The sequence below is a fragment of the Octopus bimaculoides genome, chromosome 5 (assembly GCF_046866305.1).
Source record: "Octopus bimaculoides isolate indiv1 chromosome 5, ASM4686630v1, whole genome shotgun sequence".
Lineage (NCBI taxonomy): Eukaryota > Metazoa > Mollusca > Cephalopoda > Octopoda > Octopodidae > Octopus > Octopus bimaculoides.
Window position 1 is genome coordinate 87601537 of NC_142932.1, and position 27528 is coordinate 87629064.

A 27528-nucleotide genomic window follows, 5' to 3' on the forward strand; every position below is an offset into this window, starting at 1 on the left:
CCAACTGAACCTTCAAAAAAAATTGGTAGGCACACACAAATACACACTGACAAACTCATAGCAATTTTTCCAAAATTTTAAGTTTCATTTTGTAGATATAAGTGATAAGTGTCAGTTGTATGTGTGTGCACCCACAATTTTCTTCTTTTATTTTTTTGTTTGCATATTAAATTATTATATAATCATAATCTAGAACATCTGAAAGGTATCTTTATTCTTTTGCTTGTTTCAGTTATCTAACTGCAGCCATGCTGGAGCACCGCCTTCAGTCAAACAAATCGACCCTACAACTTATTCTTTATAAGCCTAGTACTTATTCTGTCATCGCATTTGCCAAACCGCTAAGTTATGGGGATGTAAATACATCAACATCAGTAGTCAAGCGATGGTGGGGGGACAAACACAGACACACAAACATATACACTCATATATATATATATATATATATATATATATATATATATATATAAATATCTTAATAATTCTGATGCGACCCTATCTTGTACTGTCTTTCCCTTTTGTTTCCTCTCTCTTCTTTTCTCTAATTCTTTTTATCTTCCCTTCTCCCCCTTTTGTTTTTTCTCTCTCATCCTTTCTCTAATTCTTTTCCTCTCCCCTTCACTACTCTCTATGTCCCTCTCTCTTTCTCATTCTTCCTCCTTTACTCTCATCGCTCACACATGACCATCAGCCATCTTTCTTTTCCTACTTGAGTGTCATTCCTTTTGATCTACCACATAGATCAGACGCATTCTTGTCTGTCTCCTCTCCTATCTTTTCTCCTGTCAAAGTTTGTTCCTCCCGCATTCGCCACCTCACCTCGTTATAGCTTAGCAGTCCTTACTGTTTGTTTCTGCTGTCCTGATTTTTGTTACCAACTTTGACCCTCTGCAAATCCCAAATTTTATTTTGCTTTGCAGGAGCAACTGTTTTCTCGAAGACAAATCTTGTCGTAATTGCTCAAAAGATGGAGTAGATCAACAGCCGACAACTGATGAAGGGTCGTTCTTTATGTTACTTGCCTTGTTTTCCATTTGTTTCTTTCGTCGTTCACAAAAAGAAGATTGTATTCCATGTTTTCGTATTTCATGTTATTTATGTTTTATGACATCCTGTACCCATATATGCATATGTATATACACATATATGTAAATATGTACATATATGTATGTATATATGCATATATATATTATTTATATTATATATATATATATATATATATATATATATTCAAGGCTTGAATATGGTACTTATGCGTAGGCACCCGAATATCGCATCCCAAAAGGATGGGTGATTAAAATCAAAAAATAAGTAACATGGATTTCAAAGGTGATTGCAGTACGCACGTTTCATGCTACTTCAATTTATTTAAGTAATGCGAGCATTACCTTAAATGCAATATGAAGAGCAATCTTCAGCTGCACGAAAATGTAGAAAAAAAGACATATTATAAATGTGGCAACATTTCAAATCCAAGTGGGAGAGAGAATACGTAAAAATCCAAATGTGAGGAAGAATACATAAGTATTCTCTCTCCCACTTGGATTTGAAATGTTGCCACATTTATAATGTCTTTTTTTCTACATTTTCGTGCAGCTGAAGATTACTCTTCATATTGCATTTAAGGTAATGCTCGCATTACTTAAATAAATTGAAGTAGCATGAAACGTGCGTACTACAATCACCTTTGAAATTCGTGTTGCTTATTTTTTGATATATATATATATATACGATGTGCTTCTTTGAGTTTCTATTACCATATCCACTCACAAGGCTTTGGTCAGCCCGAGGCTATACTAGAAGACACTTGCCCAAGATGCCACACAGTAGGACTGAATCCAGAACCATGTGGTTGGTAGGCAAGCTACTTACCACACAGCCACACCTGCCCCTGTAGAAAATTTCGTAAAAAATAGCCATTTTTCTGAAAATTATGTGGACACAAACTGGCTCATGGGAATAATCCACCTTTGAAAAATGTTTCACGGAAAATTCCAAAATAATTGGAACTGGCATCATCTGAAGTGTATATATTGAAAATCCATTTTTCTGAAACTTACGATGAAACAAAACTGGTGAAGGAGTGGGGAACACATTTGTGTAGTTATGCCTTGAATACAGGTGGAATGAACATTGGAGATGCTTTGCCCTGTACAGAAACTGCAGAAGCTTCTCAGAGGTTTTGAAAACTCTCCTAATTCCATTATAATGCTGTGTTGTTAGCAGGTATCTCAGGATCACAAGTGTGTCACCCCTTAGCCTGTACGCTTTGCCTGAGTGGGGCAGCAAGGACTCAGCTAGTCCTCACCTATGAAAGAGTTCCACTTGTAGTCTCTTGTAGCCACCTTGAGCTACTTTCAACTGCCATGACTATTTCTTTTTTCTTCAGTTGCTTTAGGGTCGTTTGATGCGAAATCAACACAGGTACCGAAACCAATTTCTTTCAACCTTAGCATGCTAAATGGGCTTCATATGAAACCCTTAAATATAAAATATTTTTTTACCTGACTCTAATATTTGCTGAGTTAGGGTTGACTTTCCTGCAAACGGATTGATTATATCCACAAGGAAGCGGCGACATGCTGAACCTCTACAGCTCACTATAGGTCTTAATAAAATTCACTAGGATGGTATTCCATTAAGACCTATAGTGGATATAATCAGTCCATTAGCAGGAAAGTCAACATCGCACATGAAGAATTCCACCCACTTTACAGAATTGATCAAGGATACCCCCATTGAATCCAACCAAATGATGAGTCTAGATGTGATAAGTCTGTTCACCAAAATCCCAACTGGTGAAGCACTATTGGTGGTTCAAGAAAAACTAGTGACAGACACCCATTTAAAAGAACGCACTAGTATACCAATAAGAAACTTGATGGAAATGTTGACCTTCTGTGTAGAAACTAACCACTTCAGTATGGACACTGATATATATCAACAAGAAGGTTTAGCTATGGGTTCGCCATTATCACTGATAATAGCCAATAGCCAATGGAATACTTTGAGAATTTGACTTTAGGATCAACACCACTAAAACCAATCTTATGGCTGCAATATGTTGACGACACCCTTATACTCTGGCCCCACTAGGAAGATGTCCAAGTGTTATTAGATCATGTGAACTCAATAAAGTCATCCATACGGTTCACAATGGAAAAGGAAAAAGACAATCAGCTAGCATTCCTGGATGTAAATTATGTAAATAATTCCTCATCTCTTAAATATAGAACTGTAATGATTTCTGGCATGAAACTATCTGATTTAACCAAGGATATGAAGTTTCACTTGATTGATTATAAACAATGTTTAGAATCAATTACTTGCAACTCAAAACAAAATGACTGCTACATGGGTAACTATTCAAATTGAAATTCTTTGCTAGAAGAGCTTGAAAATTCTTATATGAAATGTTTAATGTGAATATGATTAATAAAGTACAGTATAAGCAATGGCAAACAACAGACAGAACAATCCTAGAAAATATATCAAAATCAATTGACGATTTTGTTGAAATTTTCTGTCAAAAGCTTAAAGCACTTAAAGTACATGATTTCATTGCAAAGGAACAATCCAAATTTTGTACTTCAAGAAAAGAATCTTTAAGTGAAGGAGAAATCTTAGTCATAGATTTTTCAGAGAATTATTCACTCATCTTGCAAGATGCTGTACACAGATTTCATTGGAACAATGCCCAAACCACTATCCATCCATTTCTCTCTTATTATAAACAAAACAATGATGTAACTAACATCAATGTTGTTATTATATCCATCTGTATGAAGTAGGATACAATAACAGTCCATCTCTTCCAAAAAAAGCTGATAGATTTTCTCAGGGGCAAAACCTTTAATATCAACAAAATTATCTATTTTTCAGATGGTGCTGCTACACAATATAAAAATTGTAAGCATTTTATAAATTTATACTACTATTCTATAGATTTCCAAACTGATGCAGAGTGGCACTTCTTTGCTACTTCTGATGGCTAGGGACCTTGTGATGATTTAGGAGGTACAATTAAACAAATGGCAGCTCGGGCAAGTTTACTATGCCCTTTCAATGAACAAATCATGACTCCAAAACAACTTTATCATTATGGTCAGCAAAACATTCCTGGAATTAATTTTATCTACTCCTCAAATGATCAAATGCAGAATGAGGAAAATCTATTGAGAGAGAGATTTAGAAATGCAAAGACAATTCCAGAGACAGAAAAGTTGCAATGCTTTATCCCAAACACACCTTCAGAAATTAAGGTAAAAATGATATCTACAACAGATAATTATACTAAAATTAGAATTTCCATGTAAGATGCTAACAATTTGAGGATATAAAAGGGTTTGTAGCAGCAATTTATGATGATGACTGGTGGTTAGCCTGTGTCCTAGAAACATACCCAGAAACTAATCAAGTAAAACTCACCTTTCTAGAACCTAAAGGACCCTCATCATCATTTCAGTATCCTAGAAAGTCAGATGTTTTAACAATGAGTTATTTAGATATCCTTTGTAAATTTAACCCCAGAACTGCTACAGGTAAAACATATACTTTGACAGAAAAAGAAAAGAAAAATGCACCACAATTATTAATTTCATGGAAATTATCTCATTAAATTTCAAAGATTTCAGAATTTCATCTAACATGTACCTAAATCATTTAAAGCAAGGCAAGGGTGGGAGGTTAGGACGTGTGACTTCATCTGTTAAGCTATCAGGAGTGGCTCCTTTGGCGATGGATCATCATCATCATCATCTTCGCCGTCGTTTAACGTCCGCTTTCCATGCTAGCATGGGTTGGACGATTTGAGTGAGGACTGGTGGACCAGGAGGCGACATCAGGCTCCAATCTGATTTGGCAGAGTTTCTACAGCTGGATGCCCTTCCTAACGCCAACCACTCCGAGAATGTAGTGGGTGCTTTTACGTGCCACCGGCACGAGGGCCAGTCAGGCGGGTACTGGCAACGGCCTCGCTCGAAATGGTGTATTTTACATGTCACCTGCACAAGGGCCAGTCCAGGGGCACTGGCAACGATCTCGCTCGGGTGTCATACTGGCAAAGGCCACGCTCGAAATGGTGTATTACGTGCCACCTGCACAGGAGGGTGATACCAACAATTTGTTTTTGATTCTTAGTGTTGGCAGTGGCATTGCCACCATTGACCAGAGCAAAGCTGAAAAGTAGTTATTAAAGTAGACATTATTATTGAAATAATAAAAATGCTTATTTTGATAATCAGCACTTAGTTTTCCCCTTCAAGCTCAAATTGTCTTGCTTAATGAGTGAGTTTTGATAATTTGTCATTACTTGTCACTTTAATTATATTTATTCCCATTGAGTGTGGAGGCGCAATGGCCCAGTAGTTAGGGCAGCGGACTTGCGGTCATAGGATCGCGGTTTCGATTCCCAGACCAGGCGTTGAGAGTGTGAATTGAGCGAAAACACCTAAAGCTCCACGAGGCTCCGGCAGGGGATGGTGGTTAACCCTGCTGTACTCTTTCATCACAACTTTCTCTCACTCTTACTTCCTGTTTCTGTTGTGCCTGTAATTCAGAGGGTCAGCCATGTCACACTGTGTCATGCTGAATATCCCCGAGAACTACGTTAAGGGTACATGTGTCTGTGGAGTGCTCAGCCACTTGCACGTTAATTTCACGAGCAGGTTGTTCCGTTGATCGGATCAACTGGAACCCTCGACGTCGTAAGTGACGGAGTGCCAACAGCAATTCCCATTGAGATCCCAGTATGAATATTTTTATGTGAGTTATGACTAAGTAGGGCAATATTTGGAGAACATTTCAAAAAAAATTCAATGACCACATCTTTTAATCTATGAAAGGATAAGTCAAATTTTAGGTCAACTTTTTTTTGTTGTAAGGGAAAATTAACTAAACAAAAGTTATAGATTTATTTAAATGCTTTAAAATGAAAAAAAAACTGAGCTTTCTAGCTCAAATTGTAGCTGAGATATGACTTCTCAAAGTATTGAATAACCAAAAAAATGTCGTTTCTTTGAAAATTTCAAATGGTTATACCTCAGCAAATATTAAAGTCAGATAAAAGATATTTCATATTTAAAGGTTTCATATGAAGGCCATTTAGCTTGCAAAGTTTGAAAGAAATTGGTTTCGCTCACCTTCAATCCTTTTAAAAATTGTGTTGATTTCGTTAGGATTACCTTTTAGCTGTCTCCTCAATCCTGCCATCTAACACTGCCTCCTACTAAGGCTGATCTGCTTGTTACTTTTGATTTCCTTCACACAAAAGGTATCTTCGCCTACCTGGTATACCATTTGTGTCATGGTTCTTATCTTCCTGGTAGTGTCACCCATCAGAATGTTGTCTAAGATGATGTTCAAGTACTTGTCTAACCAGGATTTTATTAGAAAATATTCATTTCACAAATTCCAGAAGGCAAATGGTTGAATAGACCTCGAAAGTTTCTTTTTTTTTTTTTTTTTTCAATATAGTTGTAGTCTACGCCATTAAAACACATGAAGAAACAAAATCGTGATCCATGAAATATCTGCCCGTTTTTCCAACTTCTTTCACATTAAATTCTAGCATACCTATACAAGTGTGCACCTCCTGACTTTGTTTCCTCATAACTTCCAGAAAATGACTGTTTTTAAATGAAATTTCGATAAATATGCTTCAGAATTTAATTTGAAAAAAAAAAAACTGGTGGGCTGGCATACATACATACTGACACACATCACGAAATGAAACTTGAAATTTCAAAAAAAAATTGTGATTTGTGTCAGTATGTATGTGTGCGAGCACATCAAATTTTTCTTTCTTTTTTCTTTTTCATATTCAATTGCGATCTGAAAGGTATTTGCAGAAAATTTCATGAAAAAATACCCATTTTTCTGAAAGTTACAAGGAAACAAAGACGGATTTTGAGAATTTTCAGAAACTCCCCTCTTCAACCTTGGAAAAAAAATTTGTAACAAATTCCTTTATAACCAGTATCTGCACCATCTGAAGCATATTTGTAAAATAAATTCATTAAAAATGTCCATTTTTCTGAACGTTACGAGAACACAAATTCGTTGGGGCAGGAGTGACCCTTGTCTACGTAAGCTTAAATTCCGATATAATCGTAATCTACACCGTCTGGAAAATATTTGTAAAATTCTTGGCGGAATTTCGAATCAAGACGCCCACTTTTTAACGGGGATTTTTCCATTCTTTTTTTTTTTCGCCATAGCCTTTGAAAATGATGGGGAGGCAGCGTCTTTTTATGAAAAAACTTTTTGAAAATTAATGATTCCTTTTCTCGTTCGAAAAGGTGTGCGATTTAAGGGAGATTTGAGCGTCCTGGTCCGAAACTCCGCCGGCGGTTTAAATGCACAAATATCTGATAACCAAGTAGCTAAAAAGTGAGTAGGAGGTCACCCAGGAGACACGACCTAGATGCGGCTCGGCCTACTTAGAGTGTAAGAAGTTAAGGAACGAAACAGTTGCCTGAGTGGGGTTTCTTCCCGACATGCTGTTCAGCTCTCTTGAGAGTTTCTTACCACTTAAAGTTTGTTGGTATCAACACGTAGACAGTAACAGATTTCCGATTCTAAAACTTTTGGTTATTGTATGCATCCGTTTTTTTAATAGGACCCTTTTCATAAGAGATGTTCATCAATTTTCAACAGACGCTCGTTACTATGGAAACAGGCACCAAAATATCTGTGACTTTCGATTGGCTAAAATTACTCGAACATTTAAAAACTTTAAATGCTATAAACGTTTTATTTATTAATTTGTGGGGGGAAATGAATTTCATTTTCATAATTAACATACAAAATTAAATCGGAACACTAAATTTGAAAATAATTGAAACAACGTTTTGCAACAATAGAAAAGATCCATTCACATAAATTCACAGTTTAGTCTTTACTAAACTTGTTATGGATGTTATATGTGTGAATTATGTTGCTAAAAGAATACTCAGACTGTTCAATAACCTATCGGAGAAGCGGTTACTCAACAATCTCAAACAAATTAAAATCTCGTGAGAAGATTCAATATGTATGTCCTCCAAATACAGTCCAACTACAACAGTAATGACCAGCGTTTACGATTACTCCTCAATACTATCTCAATTGATAAGCAATTAAATTACACAATCAACGGTCCTTCACAGTCCAGCTATACATATTTCGTATTTTCTCAAAACACCACAAATGACTCGTCATCATGTTCTACTGTTACTACCATTAGTAATAATAAACAAGAAGATCGACAACCATAGTCACTCAACACTAGCACATAAGCGCGAGTTGGTCGTTAACTGGAAAATTTTCTAGCAGCATTTCGTCCGTCTTTACGTTTTGAGTTCAAATTCTGCCGAGGTCGACTTTGCCTTTCATCCTTTTGGAGCCGATAAAATAAGTACTAGTTGAACACTGAGGCCTGTGTAATCGATTCATCCCCACCTCCTCCAAGCTGCTCTTGTGGCAAAAGTTTGAAATAATAATAATAATAATAATAATGATAATCATTATTATTATTATTGTTGTTGTTGTTGTTCCACATACACAACAAATTAGTCTGTTGGAAAAGAAAAAACTCCTAACTTCAGGCTACAAGTAACCTTAGAGCTTCCTAAGTAACCAAGAACCTTCCTAAGTATCCTCTAGCTGTCCTAATAACACTGGTTTCTGGTGCTGCACTAAACTAGGTTTTATGCCTATTTACTTTATCCGACTGTTCAAATTTTTAGGGATAGTTCCTATGGTGACCGATAATAAAGTCACAGTTTTGGCTCAAAAAAAGTCACAATTAATTTATGGTGGCCGGTTATAAAATCACAGGAAAAAAAGTGGTATAACTACAGTTAGCTATGCCAAAAAAAGTTACAATTAATTTATGGGATCCGGACAAAACCCCAGATCCCAGACAAAACCCCTATGACTTTTTCCCTGTGATTTTTTTTTTCGTGCCTTTTCAACTGTGACATTTTTACCAGAATTCAGTTCCTAACTGCACTTTCCATAGCCTCTGTAAATTAGTGGCTAGGTACAGGTACGTAGCTATTTTCTCTATACCTTTCATATTGACTTCCTCATCATTTGATACTTTCTATTCCCTTTATCTACTACTACTAAATCAGGCCTTCTAGCTTCTATTATTCTGTCATTCTGAATGTTAAAATGTTTTTACAAGTACCTTCTATGTATCTTATGCTGTAAACTACATTTCTAGTTCTACAGTTAATGCTAGGGCTAATCCTACAATACCATGCAGTTATCATTGGTGCATATGGTATTCTCAAAGAGATATGTCCTACATATTTGTGATCTGATGGAGTTCCCTGGCTTTTCAAAAATCTTAATGTTGAGTTTGGTTTCCTTCAGAGCTTTTCTAAATCTACGGGCTAGTTCTCCATATGCTGTGGCTTCTACAAACATCACTCCTTTATATTTGTCAACTTTATATCACGTGTTTGCCCTGTTTACTTACTTTCACAACTTCTTTGGATCCTCTTCCAGTCTTTGTTTCTATATCTAGGGCAGGTACCACTGGTATCATTATGTATAATGTTATCTAATTTCCTTCTAGCACCCCTGTATACTCGAACCCTATCTTTCTGATCATATCCAGAGAACTGCATGCTGCGCAGAAGTTCTGTATATGTTTTCTTTTTTTGTTTTATAGGGTTCACATGGTAGGGACACGTTGTTCATTATCCTAACTAATACTGGTTCAATACCTAATATTTTGGGGGATTGATTTCCTTAAAATAATAGGTATATCCATAAAAACCATGTAGTTTATATTCCTTATATATATATATATATATATATATATATATGACGATGTATATCTAGATAGATACGACCTTAGAGATTTCTGCCCTAGTAGACGTCTAAGAGGTAGACCACCCACAATTACCTCTATGGCTAGGAAGACCCCTATAGAGAGATGGAGTGGATGGACCAGAGCCATACGGACCCCCACTAATATCCACCAGGTAAAGAAAATGATCGCACATGCACTAGGAGCTAGTATAAAGGTCACCCTAAAAGGCCACACCTTTAAATTTAACAACAAATTATACGCCCAGGACGAGGGGGCAGCCATCGGTGTTAGTATCGCCGGTGATGTGGCCAATCTCTTCATGGTATGGTGGGACAGAAGGCTTAAGGAACGCCTGACACAACTCCATACTCGTGAATGTGTACTCTCGATATGTCGATGATATCAACTTAGTGGTAAAGACACCCCCACAAGAGAGTACCCCTGAAATAGAAATAGAAACTAAGACTATGGAGAGCATCCAGCAAATAGCTAACTCCATCCACCAGAGTATTAAAGTTACGATAGACTACCCTACTAAACACCCTAACCATAGATTACCTGTATTAGATACTGAACTCTGGCTAGAAACTAAGAGCAATAAAACCAGAATCCTCCATTCACACTATACAAAACCTATGGCCTCCAAATACCTGATCCACCGGAACTCGGCTATTGCGGACAATGCCAAATTCAACATATTGATGGCAGACCTCGTCAGAGTAATGCGAAATGTCTCCTGCATGTGCGACCCTACAGAATTAAAAAGACATATACAACATTTCGTCCACCGCATGCAGTTCTCAGGTTACAGCCATAAAGAAAGGATCAGGGTATACAAAGGAGCTATGAAGAAATTTGAAACAATCAAACGCAACGATAGGAATGGGATTTGCCCACTCTATAGGAGCAAATCATGGAACACCATAGAAAGAACTAAGAAGAAAATAGGGAAGGCAAGCTCATGGTACAATAGCCACAAGTACCAAAGCGTCATGTTCGTCGACACCACCCCTAGAGGCGAACTGGCGTACCGCTTTAGAAGGGCCCTAGACAAACTTAAGCTAAGAATTAAGGTTGTTGAAAGGCCAGGCAACCCTATCAAATCCCTTATCAGTAGAACATACCCTTTCAGTAGAACCCCCTGCACTGATAGGAACTGTATCGTATGTAGATTTAGCCCACAAACGAACTGCAAAACCAGAAATGTGGTCTATAGTATAAGATGTACAGAGGGACGATGCAGAAATAAGACAATGACATATGTAGGCGAAACAGCAAGGAGCATAGGGGAGCGGGCAAACGGACATTGGAGGGAACTTAAGGAAGGGAAGAACTCATCAGTTCTGTACCAGCACGCTGAGCAAGAACATAGAGGCTCAATCAACAACATAGAAATTAAAATCTTATCTACACATAGCAGTGATGCAGCACTTAGACAAATTACTGAAGCTACACACATAATAGAAGAGAAACCTAGCCTGAATAGGAAACTAGAATGGAACACTAACACACACCACTAACAAACCACAAACCACAGCATGTGACAACATGTTACCCATAAACCAATAATAATATGAACAAAGTATAATACAATACATAGATAAACAAATGAAATTAAATACTACATACGTTAACAAAATTTAATTAAACACAAAAAAAAAACACACACATGAACAAATAAATAAATAAAAACAAATACAAACGAACACGTATTAACAGAGCATATAGGTGATACAGACACTCCCCATACACACATGCACTTACAAAAGACACAGACACATTGAAGGACACGCATGCGTAGACACATACAATAGGAATACAAAATACAAAATGGCTGATATTTAGCAAGGTGAGACACACATAAGAAGGAAGGAAACAAAGGACCACTGATGAGGTCACAGAAGTGTGACGAAAGAACTCTGGCCGAAATAAGATTAAGATTAATGTAATATAAAGCTGAAACAAATTAACACCAAATATACAGTGCGTGTGTTTTTATTGGCTAAACTGGCAATATGACCATCCCCAAGTACAACAATATATATATATAGATATATATATATATATATATATATATATATATATATATATATGCACACACACATATGCATGCATATATAAAATGATAAGAAGGAGTGTATAAAGTCATAAACAACAGAACAATAAGAAAATTCTAATATCACAACAAATTGTTTCGTAACTTAAAAACAAGTAAATAATTTATATTATTATATTTAATAATAAATAAATTAGTTACATGTCTGCATTAATACAAAATGCAAAAAATCCTTCTAAATAATGCAGAATTTAAGCTACATTCTCAAGTGAAAGAAAGTTAAGTTACAAAACAATTTGTTGTGACCTTAGAATTTCCTTATTAGCAAATAAAATTTCATCAAACTGTTTCGCTGTCATTTATGACTTTACATCTGTATGGAGGGTGGGGGAGGATGAAACAGATCTGATTGGACAGGTTTTTATTGAAAACTCCTGCAGATGAAAGTGAGGAAAGCGTGACGAAAAGGGCAAAAATCAGCGAATAAGATTCAGTTATTCAATTCATCCTTTCTCCCCCATTTCCGTCAGCATCCTCAAGTCATCTAATCTCCAAGGTAAATGTTGTACATTATCTATATATATAAAACAAAGGATGTTTGTGTGTATAGTACGTATGCATTTCTAGTTTTCAACTGATTTCCACTAAACTTTACACACATATTACTTATGTGTCAAGGATGGTTATGCACTATAACATTTTGCACAGAGCTCCCACGTAAAGCAAGAAACCGGGGGAAAAGGTGTAGTAGTTGAAGTGCACCGTATATTGAACAAATATGAAGGAAAAAATGCGCGCTGCGAAAGGGTGGGGTGGGGAGAGGGCTCGGAAAATTCACACTGTCTACAAAATGACTTCCATGTATTTTAATTAGTCGTGCATAAAAATCTCTGTTGTTACGGTGTTTATACACTCTCCCTGAAAAGAAATTTAGTTATATTTAATTTTTGTTCACTCGTGTTTAAATTCGGTTTTGACACATCTGCCTAAAAATTGACTTCAGGGTATTTCAATTTTATGGTGCATAAATTTCTTTGTCTTTACAGTATTTTTAGGTTCTCCCTACAACATTACTTTACTTATTTTAAATTTTTTGCATTCCATCTACTTAAATACACTATTTTCATTTCTCCCTCTATCAAAAAACACTGTGCGTGTGGTCGTGCATCCGTCCATATGACCACTATGGGCCACATACAGCCTGTAAGACTTTATTACTAACCAATGAGATTCCAACCATGCCACTGAGTGGTCATGCATTAGAAAAAGCTATCCTAAAGCAGCTCAAGTTTTTTCACTCAAGCAATTTTCGGATCTTTCTGATTTGAAGGGCACCACTTGTTTTCTTAACGAAACACTTTCAAACTTGGGATACTGGTAGAATGTGTCATATAAAACATCTTTTTCTCTTAGCCTTCTTAACAAAAATTTATTCTTAATAAGTTATTTCATGTTAAAGTTGTCGTATTTCTGTAATTTCAACCAATCACTGACGTCTATTCAGCTGAATATAGTTACTGCTGTTTTTGTAAACAATAATTTTTGCCGGTGTCAAGAGTGTTATTGCCTGTTAAATTATATCATTATTCCCTAGTAAGGGTTTAGGGTTTGAGGGTTAGGGTTCCAGTTTTAGAGTTAGGGTAAGGGTTATGAGTTATAGGGTTTTAGGGTTATGAGTGAGGTTATGACAAAAATGGTGCAGATGGAGTATATGTAATCTGAACCTTCCCCCCCCCCTCACTTTTTTTTTTACGGAATTCCACGTTTTAGGCTATGGAGATTCCGATTCTGAAAAAAGATTTTCAAAAATCTCAAATTCAAATTCAAAAGCAAGAAATGTGTAATCAATCTACTCGCCTTTCTGCAGAGATTTCTTTCAGAGTAATTTTCCGCAGTAATATGAAATTAGAGAGTTTTTTTTTTCTTTCAGAAGTGTGTTCGGGGAAGCCGTGCTGGTGGAGTTAAGGGAGGATAAACGATACTACTAAAGCAGAACGGTCCCGAACGCGCAGTCGCGCGTCCGCGCCAGCCAGTTGTGAGTGGTCAATCCCAACCCCAACCCTAACCCTAACCCTAAACACGTATTCATTTGCACACGCGGGTTAGGGATAGAGTTAGGGTTAGGGATAGGGTTAGGGTTAGGGACAGGGTCAGGGCTAGGATCGACCACTCATGACTAGTTAGCGCGGACGCACGATGAGCGACCGCGCGCTCGGGATCGTGCTGCTTTAGTAGTACCGGATAAACTTCCGCAATGTGTTCGAGAAATATATAGAAATTCTCTAAGTTTTTCTTCGCAGTAAATCCATACATTTCTCGATACATTGACTCATCGACGCGGGACCATTTCATGTTGCCCAATGATCCAGTCACATACTTTAGCCGTCTTTTAATTCGGGACCAATAGGCCTCAATGTGATTCGTACAAGCGTCAGTTTCAGGGTCGACGAAATTCGTTGAGTGGTTAACCGTTCCATGTATGTAACCCAGATGTTGTAGATTCCTATAGCTGGCCCATTTGTCCGTATATACTATAGTACCCGGTAACACATTTTCAATTATAACGGCTTCAAGTGTTGCTGCGCTTCTATCAGGTATACATTGAAGGAACCCTTTTTTCACTGTGGTGTCATAGCACCCGACAACCCACGTTTGATGGCTTATTCTCCCTACGTGGCTCTTCCTTTTAAAGAGCAAGCTCTCATCTATTTCTACCTCATAACCTGGACCACCGAGCGGAGCTTTGTCTCGAAGCATCTTCCCAGAACACACTTCTCTACAAAACTGATACCACTGGATCGCAGTTTTATTATCTACTCCAGTGTATAAAGCCGCAGTAGATATAGGCGCCTCGAACACGAAATGAAAGACGATATGGAATATTTGCTGTAAGGACAACTTTGACTTTTCCATAAAAGTCTTTGTCCTTTTTTAGCCTATTTTAGGCTCATTTTCCATGTTATAAGTTGAACAGTTAGACAAGATCTGGCAAATCAGAAGACTATGTCTTGCTCCAATGTTTCAGTTTTGGCCTACTTTTTAAGGCTAGATGCCCTTCATAACACCAACCACTTCATGGAGTTGCCTTGTAACTCTCAAAACTAAAGAATCTCTATGACTGAAAAGTGAATAAAAAAGAGAGAAAGATTGATAACTTTAGGTAAGTTGTTGATGGAAGTTAAAGTATGATGGGTGGAACAGATTTATTGTGTGAGGGTGGTAGTGAAGAGAATAATAGAGACAATAATGTTAGGGAAGTAATGAAAGGGAAAAATCAGTGTCAGGGGCTAGTGAGAAATGACAAGGATAGGTGATAGGGTTAGTTGAATTGAGGAGTCCAATGTTGCCAAGAGTAATAGCATCTTCAACATTTTTCAGCATTAGAAAGGGCATACAGTTATAAAAACCCTACCAAAAAAGACAGTAAAGCTGGGTGTAGTCCTTTGGTTTGCCAGCTCCTGTCAAACTCTCCAACCCATGCCAGCATGAAAAACGAACGTTAAAAGATGATGATGACGACTTACTTTGGCTACTATGCTTTCAAAGCACACACCTATGTCACATATAAGGTCACCTACGTAACAAAAGATATTGATTGTTGACTACTAAGGACTCATCTGAGTAGTTGAGACAATCAACTTCCTGGGTGTTTTTCATCAGAACACCTGTGCACCTTCCATATATAAAGGCTACCTTTGCTGTTAACCTGCTCATGATCCTACTACTCCTTAGCTATCCAGTTTTGATTAGACACATTGTATAGACACACTGCTTTTCTGTATACCAAACACTGACATTAGTTTTTGTAGTGTTCTTCCTTTTTTGTGATGATATAATTTTGAGGAAATTTGGTTGGTTATTTCTAACTTGCATAGAACTACACTGAAAGCTTTCCATTCATTTTGCTCCTCTGTAAATTTCAGTTATGGGAAGATACACTGATGGTTCATTGGTGTTAATTTCATGTAGCTCTTTATTTTTCACAATTTGTTTTTTAACAAAATTGCCAAGTATTCCCTTAACAATACATGTTATAGATTTGTGAAATTTGTGCATTCTATAGCTTTCTGATTGGAAATCTAAGTTCAGCTTAATAATATCTGGCAAAATATATGCTAAAAATACATAATACATCTCTGTGATTGGATTTGTTGATGAGTTCAGCACATTTGAAGCTGCACTGTTGTTATCTTCAATAACAGCAGTAGTAACGAATAACATTAGAGCAGGTCACTGGTCTAGTATTCCTTTGACAACTTGTTCTAAAGATAGCTACTTTGTACAACTTATATGTAATAATTGATAAGGATTTATTTGAGTAAATGCCTGGAATTCTTCATATTCCTGTAGTCTCTTTGGGCTATTTGCAAGGAATGAACGTATGCTTCTAGCAAGTTCTTCTAAATATGAAGGTAATTCTGAACATGCCTTTGATGCACAGATATACATAGAGTGACAAGCACAACCCTGAATAAAGAGAGAGGGGACTTCATTCTTCAGCCGTGCCTGCACACCTCCCTTCTGTCCCATTATTACACTAGCATTGTCACCGGTAAGTCCTATCAAAATTTCAAAAGGAATATCATGTAAGGTGAAGAACCTTTCAACAGAGAAAAACTTCCAAAAGAATTAAATAACTATCAGTAATTTTTTGAGTGCTACAATTATAAAATCAAGCTAACAGAACAAGCTGTAATTACATCAGTAATTTCCTCAACAATTAATGAAAATTTGCACTGTTTGAACTGTTTAATGAGGACCTAAAATATTTTTATATATTTGAGTGGCTTCGGTTCCTACACATTTAATATCTTTAGTTATTTTAGAATCAGGACATGCATACTGAATTAGTCTAGGTAAATGATCCATAAGTCTCACTGGTAAGTTACGTTCTGCAATGAAAGAACAAAGCTTAAGCTCCACAGCTGCTACGTTCGTAATATGAACAGAAAAAGTTGTAGGCTGCAAAAAGTTGGTCAGGTTTCCACTTTTATTTTCTGAATTAACATTTTTAATATGTTTATCTGTTTTTCCGTGCCTCACCAGATGAGTTACACTGCCTTCAATTTCAAGACAACATTTACGGTATGCTCTTTCGATATTTGTTCTAACCATTATGAAAATCAAGAATCCAATAAAAGTTTGTTCAATAATTTATGATTTTATTGTTTAATTCTTTCCTTTGGCGGAGTTAAATCGAAGTCAATTTCATCACTGCATTTATCTTTCATATTCTTGTTCGTCATGAGAGTTATAAATCCCTTGTAATTGATAAAAATTTAATGAGATAGTAAGGAAGCACTTGTCACTATTAACTAGAATTAGAAGCGGAAAGCCGGCGATATTGGATGGTCTGTAAGATACACACTTTGAACATGTTCCATATCACCTTGCTACCAATTAACTGCATCGTTATAAAATGTCACAAAATATATTTTGATATAAAATATTCAGTCCAATAGTAATCTGATTTCTTCATTGTTACATTGTTCACTTACATACGCTATAAACTTATTTTACACACGTACGTACCTGAGTTTCAGGGTTATTTCCCTTCTTCAGCGTACGACAATCGCCGTCGATAGCCAGCTGGAGGAGATGTCCTCCTGGGGCTAAAAGCAACAGTAACATCCACCCCTCGGGGTCAGCCACATTTAAGTGGCAAATATACTTCACTTTATCGTGCAGTTACTGTTAATACCTCGTTCAGAGATTTAACATTGCTTGTTTTCACTTTTTCGATATCAGTGAATAATTTCACTGGACAAAGTTACATATATTTGCCAAGGGATGTCTTTTGCATCGAAGGTCGGCGATTGTCGTATCGATGGTCAACCCTATCAAAAGCTTTAGGCTGGTCCAAGTGATGGGCCTGAAATTCTCTACACTCCCCGGCTCACAGATCTGGGGATAAACCCATTCTGCTGCCAGTTCGCGTAAACGTCAGCCACTAGATGCCCGAACAAGTCTGGCATACATTTATATAGCTCATACGGAAGACCATCAAATCCCGGTGATCTACCCGCTTTATAGTCGGCCAAAGCCTCCTTCACCTCCCCAGGCGTGATTGGCCCTTCGCAAGACTCCGCATCCGACCCCGAGAGACACGGCAGACCGGCAAGAAAGTCCTCGAGGGCTCTCCCACCATCAGGACCGCCGTCACCCCCGAACAGCTGGGCGAAGTACTTCCAAAAGGCCTCACATTTTCTCGGGTTCGTTTATCAAAACGCCATTATGGTTCGTCAAAGACCGTATAGTGGAACTATTTCCTTGCCGAGCTTCCACCACTCGGGCCCATCCAGCGGCCTTGATTCCTTCACTTCCCATCGCACGTAACTTAGCTCTGGCAATACTTCCCATGTGTTGGGCTTCAAGATGCTGGTTTAACTCCAGTCTTTTCACCTTCACTTGGTCCGCATTGCCAGTCCTCCAGGCTTCTTCTAGTTCCTTAACTATACCATCTCCTATTCTTAGCTAAACTTATGCTAAACCTAATAGACTCATATTTGATGGCTCTTTTTAGGGCGTACCACTATTTGTTATTAATGATGGTACCTGTCAATGCCCTCTGTATTAACATCTTGATCCGCTTTCTGTATTCCTCAATCACCAAATGGTACGTATTGAGTTTCCAGTAGCCAGATCCCTGACTGTGTAACTTATCTATTGTCAGTTTACAAGTAACCATCTTGTGGTCACTGTAGCTGACTAGAAAAAACTGTGGACACTTAGCTATAGACTTATCTGTTTCTCTAATTAAAATCCTATCTAGATATGTTCTGGAAGACCCGTCACTATTTGACCACGTCCACTGTGGAGTGTTCGGGTGTTCCAACCTATATGGGTCTGCTAGCTGAAAGTGACTTAGCAGATCCCGTAAGCCTGGGTTACATTTTCTGTTCGTGTTCGAGCCAACACAATCTGTGTGTGCCTCACATATTGTGTTAAAGTCTCCTAGCAATACTAGAGAATGCGACGTGGTCAGGAACTTGCCCAGGTCACGAAAATATTCACTTTGCGGGACCATAATATTGGGTGCATAAATAGCAACTAGCCTGATTATCTTGCCACAACTGAATGTCAGGTCAAGAACGACCAGCCTGCCTTCTGGATCAGAAAAAAACAACTTTTTCTCGGTTACCCGGTTTCTTTTTAGTAGGACCAACACCCCACCCCCACCTCCCGCCCGACTCGGAGAAACGTATTTCTCGTAGCCGTTTAGGAGGGGAGACAGATCTCTTGGCCCCTTTACTCGGGTTTCCGTTGCAACAATCACATCCAATTTTCTTTACCTGATGTCATTTAGGAAGCGTCCTTGCTTCCAGCTAGACAACAGGCCACGAACATTTAAACAACCAATGTGAACAGATATGTCTTACCTGTTAATCAGGGCTTGTCCAGCAGAGAGCAACTCTCCACCTCTTCTTGATACAGGGTCAGAGGTGGCAGGTCTTGGGAAATAGGTTTGTTAAAATCCCGTCTCATTACAGAATTATCAGGTGGGGGTGGGGTCTCCATCTTTTCTTTTTCTCGCGTTATCGAGGCTGGTAGTCCATTAAATATAGACTTATTAAAGTCCAGTCTCATAGATGATACTATGGGAAAGTTGGTTATACATCATTAGATGTATACCTGACTTTCCTATATAAAATTAAGATATAAACGGAACGCTGAACTCCAGACTATCAACTTAAGCAACATTTATTCAGGTGGTAAATATATACATCTTTAGCTCTTGTTGACAGTTGTTACAGCTTCTGTGTGTGTGAGCATAGTTGTTGGGACGTTGTTATGTAGATGTAAGCGAGCTGTCGAGCGTAAGTCCGAAAGATGGAGAGACAGCTAAACACGTAAAGAGACTGTCTCCAGGTTGGAATGTTGGAGACACTGCTTGACACGTCCATGCTCATGGCCGGCCGACCGAGAAAGAGATAGAATTAAGCGGGAAAGCTTGCTTGTTTAATTCCACGCATGCGTGAGACTACGCATGCGCACGGCGTTACTACAGGGCTCCCTTGCCAGTGCGAAAACGCACAATAATATGAAATCTGTTAGAACGCCTGAGGCAGGATGGCCACTGAAAACCACCCACAAGATGTAGCACAAAACACACACAAAGAAAAATTAAAGAAATGAAATGTACACTCGTGTGATACATGCATGCAATGTACAAAGTGAAGGAATGAAAGAAAAACATGCAATATGGGCAGTAAATGCCACCTAGTAAAAAACAAATGAGACAATGAGAAAACAAATCGTGATGACTACTGTCCAGGAACTGGAATCACGGAATGTGAAAGTCTGAGTGTTTGTTTTTACTGAAAGGAAAGAAAATATATGAGTGCACAAGTGTGTGTATGAGTGAAAACACAGAACAAGTGAAAGTGTCTGTAGAGAAAAAATCCAGTTCGTACAAGAGTCCCACAAGGAGATAGAATGTCCTGTTGAAACTTGGCGACGTCGGGGGGAATGCTTGTAGTTAGTTGGTAGTAGTAATTGTTGTCGTCACGGTGGTAATCTTGGTTGAACGAAGCTGGTGGCGAAAAGGTCACTCGGTGATGGTGTTTGAAGAGGTGCGCTTTTACAGACGATCGACAGACAAATCTCTGTACAACCATTAGCGAAAACCTCGAAGAAAAATTTTCTTAACCCAAGATGAAAGAACGACCGTGCGAACTCAAAAAGGAGAAATGGTGACGAATGGAAAAAACAGAGGACTCCTTTTATTTAAACGTGTCACACGGTCGAACACCGAAATATATATCAAAGATGATATACAAGTAATTATGTTATACTACGGTAACATAGATTTCGTAAATACCAGTAATGAGATGATAGAAAAGACAACCGTATGAAATGAATAACAAGAGTTATTTAGTGTGGCATAAAAGATGTATGTGTATGTGAGAGTGTGAATGCGACATATAAGAACATAATAAAAAAACAGGCCGTCTATATGTATGTGAGATATCACAGCAGTTAGAAAGTCAGTACACGTGAGAGTTTTATACCAAGTTTTTTGAGTACACAATAGGAAATATCGCAGGCTGTAATTCTTGTCTGTTTATCGTGAGTGGAAACGACCACACTAACAGAGACGAGATAAAAAAAACGCGCTTGTTGATGTTGGTAATACGTAGTAAGTCGTGTTGACTATGGTTGGAGGTGTTGGTGGCGTAGTAATCGTAGAATCGTGTTGGTCATGACGATGATGCTGGTTAGTAGTTCAGTCTCTATGGCCGTATTTGTTCTTTAGTCGGGTTCACCAGTTATAAGTTGGTAGTCCAGAGTCCATGCTGCGTTTTTCTTCGTCGGGGGTCACCACTTTATAGAAAGTGGGTTATTGCAGCTCAGCGGGCTGCGTGTTCGAATCACGTCGGGGGTCACCAGTATAGGAAAGTTGGTTATACACCATTAGATGTATACCTGACTTTCCTATATAAAATTAAGATATAAACGGAACGCTGAACTCCAGACTATCAACTTAAACAACATTTATTCAGGTGGTAAATATATACATCTTTAGCTCTTGTTGACAGTTGTTACAGCTTCTGTGTGTGTGAGCATAGTTGTTGGGACGTTGTTATGTAGATGTAAGCGAGCTGTCGAGCGTAAGTCCGAAAGATGGAGAGACAGCTAAACACGTAAAGAGACTGTCTCCAGGTTGGAATGTTGGAGACACTGCTTGACACGTTCATGCTCATGGCCGGCCGACCGAGAAAGAGATAGAATTAAGCGGGAAAGCTTGCTTGTTTAATTCCACGCATGCGTGAGACTACGCATGCGCACGGCGTTACTACAATACTGACTTACGGTGTTTGTTTTGTAAAATTCTATGAGTGTTATTTGAGACTTCATACACGTCATAATTGTTGTATTTCTCCGAAAGGTTATCTATTTTTTTTTTTTGCAGTCTTAATTGAATGTCTCTCATTAGTTCAGTCTCTTTACTGTATACGGCTATTATACCTTTCTCCTCTTTTTCTCTTCTTGCAGTCTTTTTTGGTCGTTGTACTGTAGTAGTCGCCACTCTCGGTTGAGCTGCTGATTGTATTTTTCTTTTGTTTGTTGTTTTCTTCTCATCTTTTTCTTTTTCTTCTTCTTCCTCTTTCTCCTCTTCCTCGTTTTCCTTGGAGTTCCTTCGAATGTGGCCTAATTGACCGCACAAAAAACACCAGGGTTTTCGACCCTCAACAAACACCACCAGGTTCTCCTCCCCTATCTGAATTGTCTCGGGAATTGCTTCAATTATTTTTGGGTCAGCTTGGATAATGAGACTAACTGATTGACCAGTCCAGTTAGCGTTTTCGATAACAGCAGCCTGGAGAAGGGTAATTTTTTCTTCCTCTTTGACTAGGACTGCCTCCACCACGCACATAGGATCCACATCCGGTGGGACCCTTGTTATATTAATTCTGGACGTTCTCATCCCCATATAGGTGGGGATGAGTGCCACGTCTTCCGTTTTCAGGGTCTCTACGGAATGCTTTTGTGCCATTTCCTTCCACTGTACCAAACTTCTTGCCTCTTGTCACATACACTACGTCGCTCCATATTTCCTTCAAACACTTTTCAATCTTCTCTTCTGTAAATCTTTCGATTTTTCTTTTTTGTAAACAATAAGTTTTAAATATTATTGTTTTCTGTTTTTTGTCTAGCATAAATTGCTCCGGTGGTTGTATTTGAACCACGCTATCGTTCACTTCCATTATTTTTCTATATTTCATGTAGTCTGACTTTTTCGTCGACAGCTGCCGGGTTCGACTCCCAGCTGCCAACGCAAAACTTTTTTTTCCTTTCTCGCCTGCTCAGTCTGGATGCTAGGTGCATCGATAATCCTTTTGGTCACAATACTTTCTGACAAAGTCGGGAAATCTTCTTGTGAAAGCTCTGACAAGCTTTCCGACACGTCTCCAAATATTTCATACATCCTGCTGTGCGCTTTGGTAATGGGGGAATTACAAATTCCTTTTTCGGGGGGATCCACTGGTTTTTCACTTGTAGTTGGCTCCTCGCCAGACAACAAACATTTTTTCGTCTCACTAGACATTTCTGTGCCAATGTTAGGCCTCTCGCTAGACGACATTCTTCACCCCAACGGGGGAATGAATAAACGTGTGCTTTCTACAAGCACTTAGTGTTTTCAAATAAAAACTCCAACAGTTAGAATTTTAACAGAAACTGCAGTTAATAAAAGAGTAGTTATTATGAATAATAACACTAATAACCAGCAATTTTCACCACGAACACATGTGCGACGCGTAACCGACAAACTCACAGAGACGAAATACCGCTAAGCATTTCGCCCAGCGTGCTAACATTTCTGCCAGCTCGCCGACTTAGAATAATTTTGATAATGCGAAATAAATTAGACAAATCTGAATTTTGTCCCAACAAGAATACTTTGACTTCATTTTTCTTTTTCTAATTCTAACAATTGATCCAAAGCTCATCCATTTGAGAGCAATCACATTTGTTCTCAATAAAACTTTGATGAAATTTGATTCCATTTTGCTAAGAAAGTGGCAACTATTAAATGCATGGCTTTTAATGAATTCAATTACTTTTACTGCGTTTTGTAACACTGCATTCAGATCTGCAGAAATCATGAAATGAATGAAAGAAATACGATTTTTACCTTACAGATTTAACTGGAATCCTAATTGCCCTCCCTGTCAGAACTGCTGCACCTTTATTATTTACTCCCATACAGTCATACCCTCCCAGGTCTATTTCTCTGAAATAATTGGTTACTTTTTGAAACATAATTTCCATCTAACAATTGACATGTTCTTGGAGTCATTGGTGTAGGTAATAGGGGAGCAAAAGGACTGAGTGATCCTTCCAAACACCTTTTTCATAATTGGGCCCTTTTCAATAATTTCCTTTAAGCCTTTAGTTCACTTGTGCGAAAAAAGTTGAATCTCATTTTTATGTTAATTGCATGGAAGAACCTTCTGGTGTCATTACTTTTATATAACGTTTGATACAAAATTATTTGTTTTAATACTAAAAATTTTTAAAAGTAATTCCTTATCAATTTCTGAATAAAGATTTTTCGTCTAATTCCAAAACCGATTTGTTCATTCCTATCACAAAAAAACTACAATAACAAGTCTTCCCATCTTGTTTCACTTAATTTTGCAGAAGAGTTTCCTCTCACATAATTTTATTGCCAAAGGAAGTCCTTCTCGGAAGTTTTTTTTTTTTCTTATTACAATCTCATTCGAGTAAAAATTTTGAAAATTTAGTTGCAAATTAAAATGCGAAAAGTAATATGAAGTATTGTTGGAAAAAAGGGTTCATTTCTGAAGTTATTTGAAAAGAAGGGGGTCACTGAGGATTCTTCACAATCAGTAAAGACTCACTACCTTTAGTTATGAATGACCATGTAATTGCACCTCAAAAGTTACCTTCCTAGGCACAAGTCCAGGCAAAGTTTGTTTGTGGAAGACCAGCAGTCGCCCATGCATACCAGCCTGCCCTCTTCTTGCCACAAATGTTATCCAAGAGACATCACAACTCATTTCTATAGCTGAGTGAACTGGAGCAATGTGAAGTAAAGTGTCTTGCTCAAGAACACAACGCACAATCTGGTCCACGAATCAAACTCCCTACCGCATGATTGTAAGCCCCTTTTTAAATTTTGGGATTTATTTTTAAGTGTATAATCACAAAGTTTCATTCTTTCAGAAAAAAAACTGCAGAAACCAGTAAGTATTAATCCCAAAGTTAAAAGATAAAATTGAAATAATTCTTAATTGAATTTAAAATCCCCTGAATTCTTGGGCAACCACCCCCATTTTGGAAAGTCCTGGCCTAAACCACAAGACAAAGTGAGATATCCCTAGATATATACTATATAGAAATACTATCTCTATATCATATATTATGTAGAAATACTATCGCTATATGATATATTAAGAGAAAAGATATCGATATATATATATATATATATATATATATAGAGAGAGAGAGAGAGAGAGAGAGAGAGTAAACTTTCTACTCTAAGCTACAAATGAAGGGAGATAACTATGAATAAACCGGATCGGATAATATTAAAACTTGTTTTTATAACAATAGAAGTGTTTAGGGAGGTGCTTTCACATACAACAGCAACAACAACAAAAACAAATGAACAGTTCAAAGTTTATCTTTATTTCAAAAGTTAATCTCTAACAACAACGGAGACAAACCAGTAAAGGGATTTCTTTGTGATAGATAAATCTGCTAGAAGTAGTAGCCAAGTTGAACACAATACATACCTTATTACCTTAAAGAAGAATACGCTAGACAATGTGTTACTGGCTCCTCTACATTAAGAATAAAGTTAGGGTGGTTATGGCTGGAATGCATTTGATCATAAATCTCTGACCTGGGACTAAACAACAACATTTACATAGAAAATAACTTTCATAGGCATTCGAGGGCATCAAAGCATTCCATTACTTGAAGAGCTTCTCTGAGTATATTGAATAAATTATGTTTAGCACAAGAATTATACCATTTGTAGAGCATCTGGAAGCTCTGTTCAATAGTGTTGTAGGGATTGTCAACCTTAATAATTTCCAGCTCAATTTGTTTAAGTCCTAATTCCCTTCCTGCAAAAGATACAAGAAGAAGAAATAATTGCAACGAGATTAACAATAATATGAAAGAAATGAACCTTAGGTTTTAATAAATATAACAAAGAAACTACATCAATAGAGAAATTTTTTAAAAAATAGTAACGGAAAATGAATAAGATAAGACAATGTTCTCTTTTTCTAAGAATGCTGATTACAAAATAACAAAGTTGAAATAAGGTATAAAGATAATCATCATCATTTAGCGCCTGCATTCCAAGCCAGTATGGGTCAGACAGTTTAAATGAAACTGGTAAACCAGAGAGCTGCACCATGTTCCAGTCTTATTTAGCATGGTTTTTACAGTTGGATGCCCTTCATAATGCCAACCACTCCAAGGGTGTAATAAGTACTTTTAATGTGTCACTGGCACATGTGCTAGTTACGTGACACAAAGATCGATCATGAATATCATATTACTTGGCTTTAGAGGTCTTCTCAAACATGGCATATCACCAAAGGTCTCCATCACTTATTATTGCCACCGTGAGGCCCAATGTTTGAAGATCATGCTTCACCACCTCATGCCATGTCTTCTTGGGTCAACTCCATCCATAGGTTTCCTCCACATTTAGAAACAGGCACTTCTTTACATCGGCTCCCATCATCCATACGCAGCACATAACCATAGCAGTGCATTCGTCTCTCTTGCACATCAGATCTGATGCCTCTTACTCCCAACTTACACCACTCTGTTGTACATGCATACTGACATTGTGCATTCACCAAAGCATACTACATTCATTTCTTTCAAGCCCACACATGTCCTCAGGAGTCACAGCCTGTGTTTCACTGCCATGTAGTATGGCTGTTTGCACATAAGCATCATACAGTCTTCTTTTAACACAGAGGGAGAGGCCCTTTGTTACCAACACAGGTAGGAGCTCTCTGAACTCTACCCAGTCTATTCTTATTCTAGCAGCTATATTCTCAGTGCACCCACCTCCACTGCTGACTTGGTCACCCAGATAACGGAAGCTATATACTATTTATAAGTGTTTGCCCTGCCATTTGATGGAATCTATTTTCTGTACATTTTTAGAGTTTATTGATCTGTGCACATTCCACACAAAATCTATTTTCACTGTTAACCTTCCTCTGATATTGCTGCACCTCTTATGTGTCCATAGCTAACATTGGGTACATCCTATGGAGTTTCTACCTACGCCTTTTCAACAGATCTAGCAGGGCCATCTACCTAAAGGGCTTTGTGATTTATCTGCTTTCCTACTTACTAAGACTTTCATTTTTGCTAGATTAACTCTAAGGCTCCTTGATTCTATACCTTGCTTCCACACCTGAAATTTCTTTAGTTATGGAAATGATTTGGCTATAAGAACAAGGTCATCAACATAGAGGAGCTCCTAGGGGCAGCCTATCTTAAATTCCTCTGATATTACGTGGGGGACTATTATGAACAAGAGGAGGCTGAGGATCTACCCTAGGTGAACCTCTACTTGTTCCCTGAATTCATCACTATACTCGTTGCCAACCCTTATTGACAGCATCCATGTACATGGCTTGTACAACTCTCACCAACCACTCCTCTATCCCTGCCTTCCACATTGATCATCAGATAAAGGAGTGGGGAACCTTGTTGAAGGCTTTCTCCATCTCAGCAAAAGACAAGTATAGAGGTTTATCTTTGGCTATGTATTTCTCTTGCAGTTGCCCTACCAGAAATATAGCATGAGTGATGCTTCTCCCTGGCACAAAACCAAACTGCATCTCATCTAGACTAACTCTCCTCCTAATTAGTTGAGCTACGATCCTCTCCATAACTTTCATCACCTGATCCAGCAATTTGATACCCCTCTAATTATTTCTATCTAATTGTCATCTTTACCTTTGTAGCAGTTGACTATTGTGCTGCTACACCAGTCATTGGGTATGGCTCTTTCATGAACCACCCGATTTACACTATGGGTGACTAGAGCATAATCCACACTGCCAGATTTTTTAAGCATCTCAGTGGTGATCCCTGATGGGCCAAGGTCTTTGCTGATCTTCATATCCTCCATGGCTTTAGCTACCATGTCACT

General features: G+C 37.9%; 2 protein-coding genes across 2 annotated transcripts in view; both read right to left on the reverse strand.

Moving 5' to 3' along the window:
* The window catches only part of LOC106876057 (uncharacterized), a 19850-nt gene extending 12715 nt beyond the window's left edge, over positions 1-7135 (reverse strand). Inside the window, exon 1 of the mRNA XM_014924458.3 lies at positions 6286-7135. Coding sequence (XP_014779944.1) covers positions 6286-6336 — 51 coding nt within the window. The 5' untranslated portion in view covers positions 6337-7135. The remainder of the gene's footprint in view (positions 1-6285) is intronic.
* A 17863-nt stretch (positions 7136-24998) lies between these two features.
* The window catches only part of LOC106870313 (uncharacterized), a 47978-nt gene continuing 45448 nt past the window's right edge, over positions 24999-27528 (reverse strand). The window contains exon 14 of the mRNA XM_089352535.1: positions 24999-25462. The gene's annotated coding sequence lies outside the window, so the exon portion shown is untranslated. The remainder of the gene's footprint in view (positions 25463-27528) is intronic.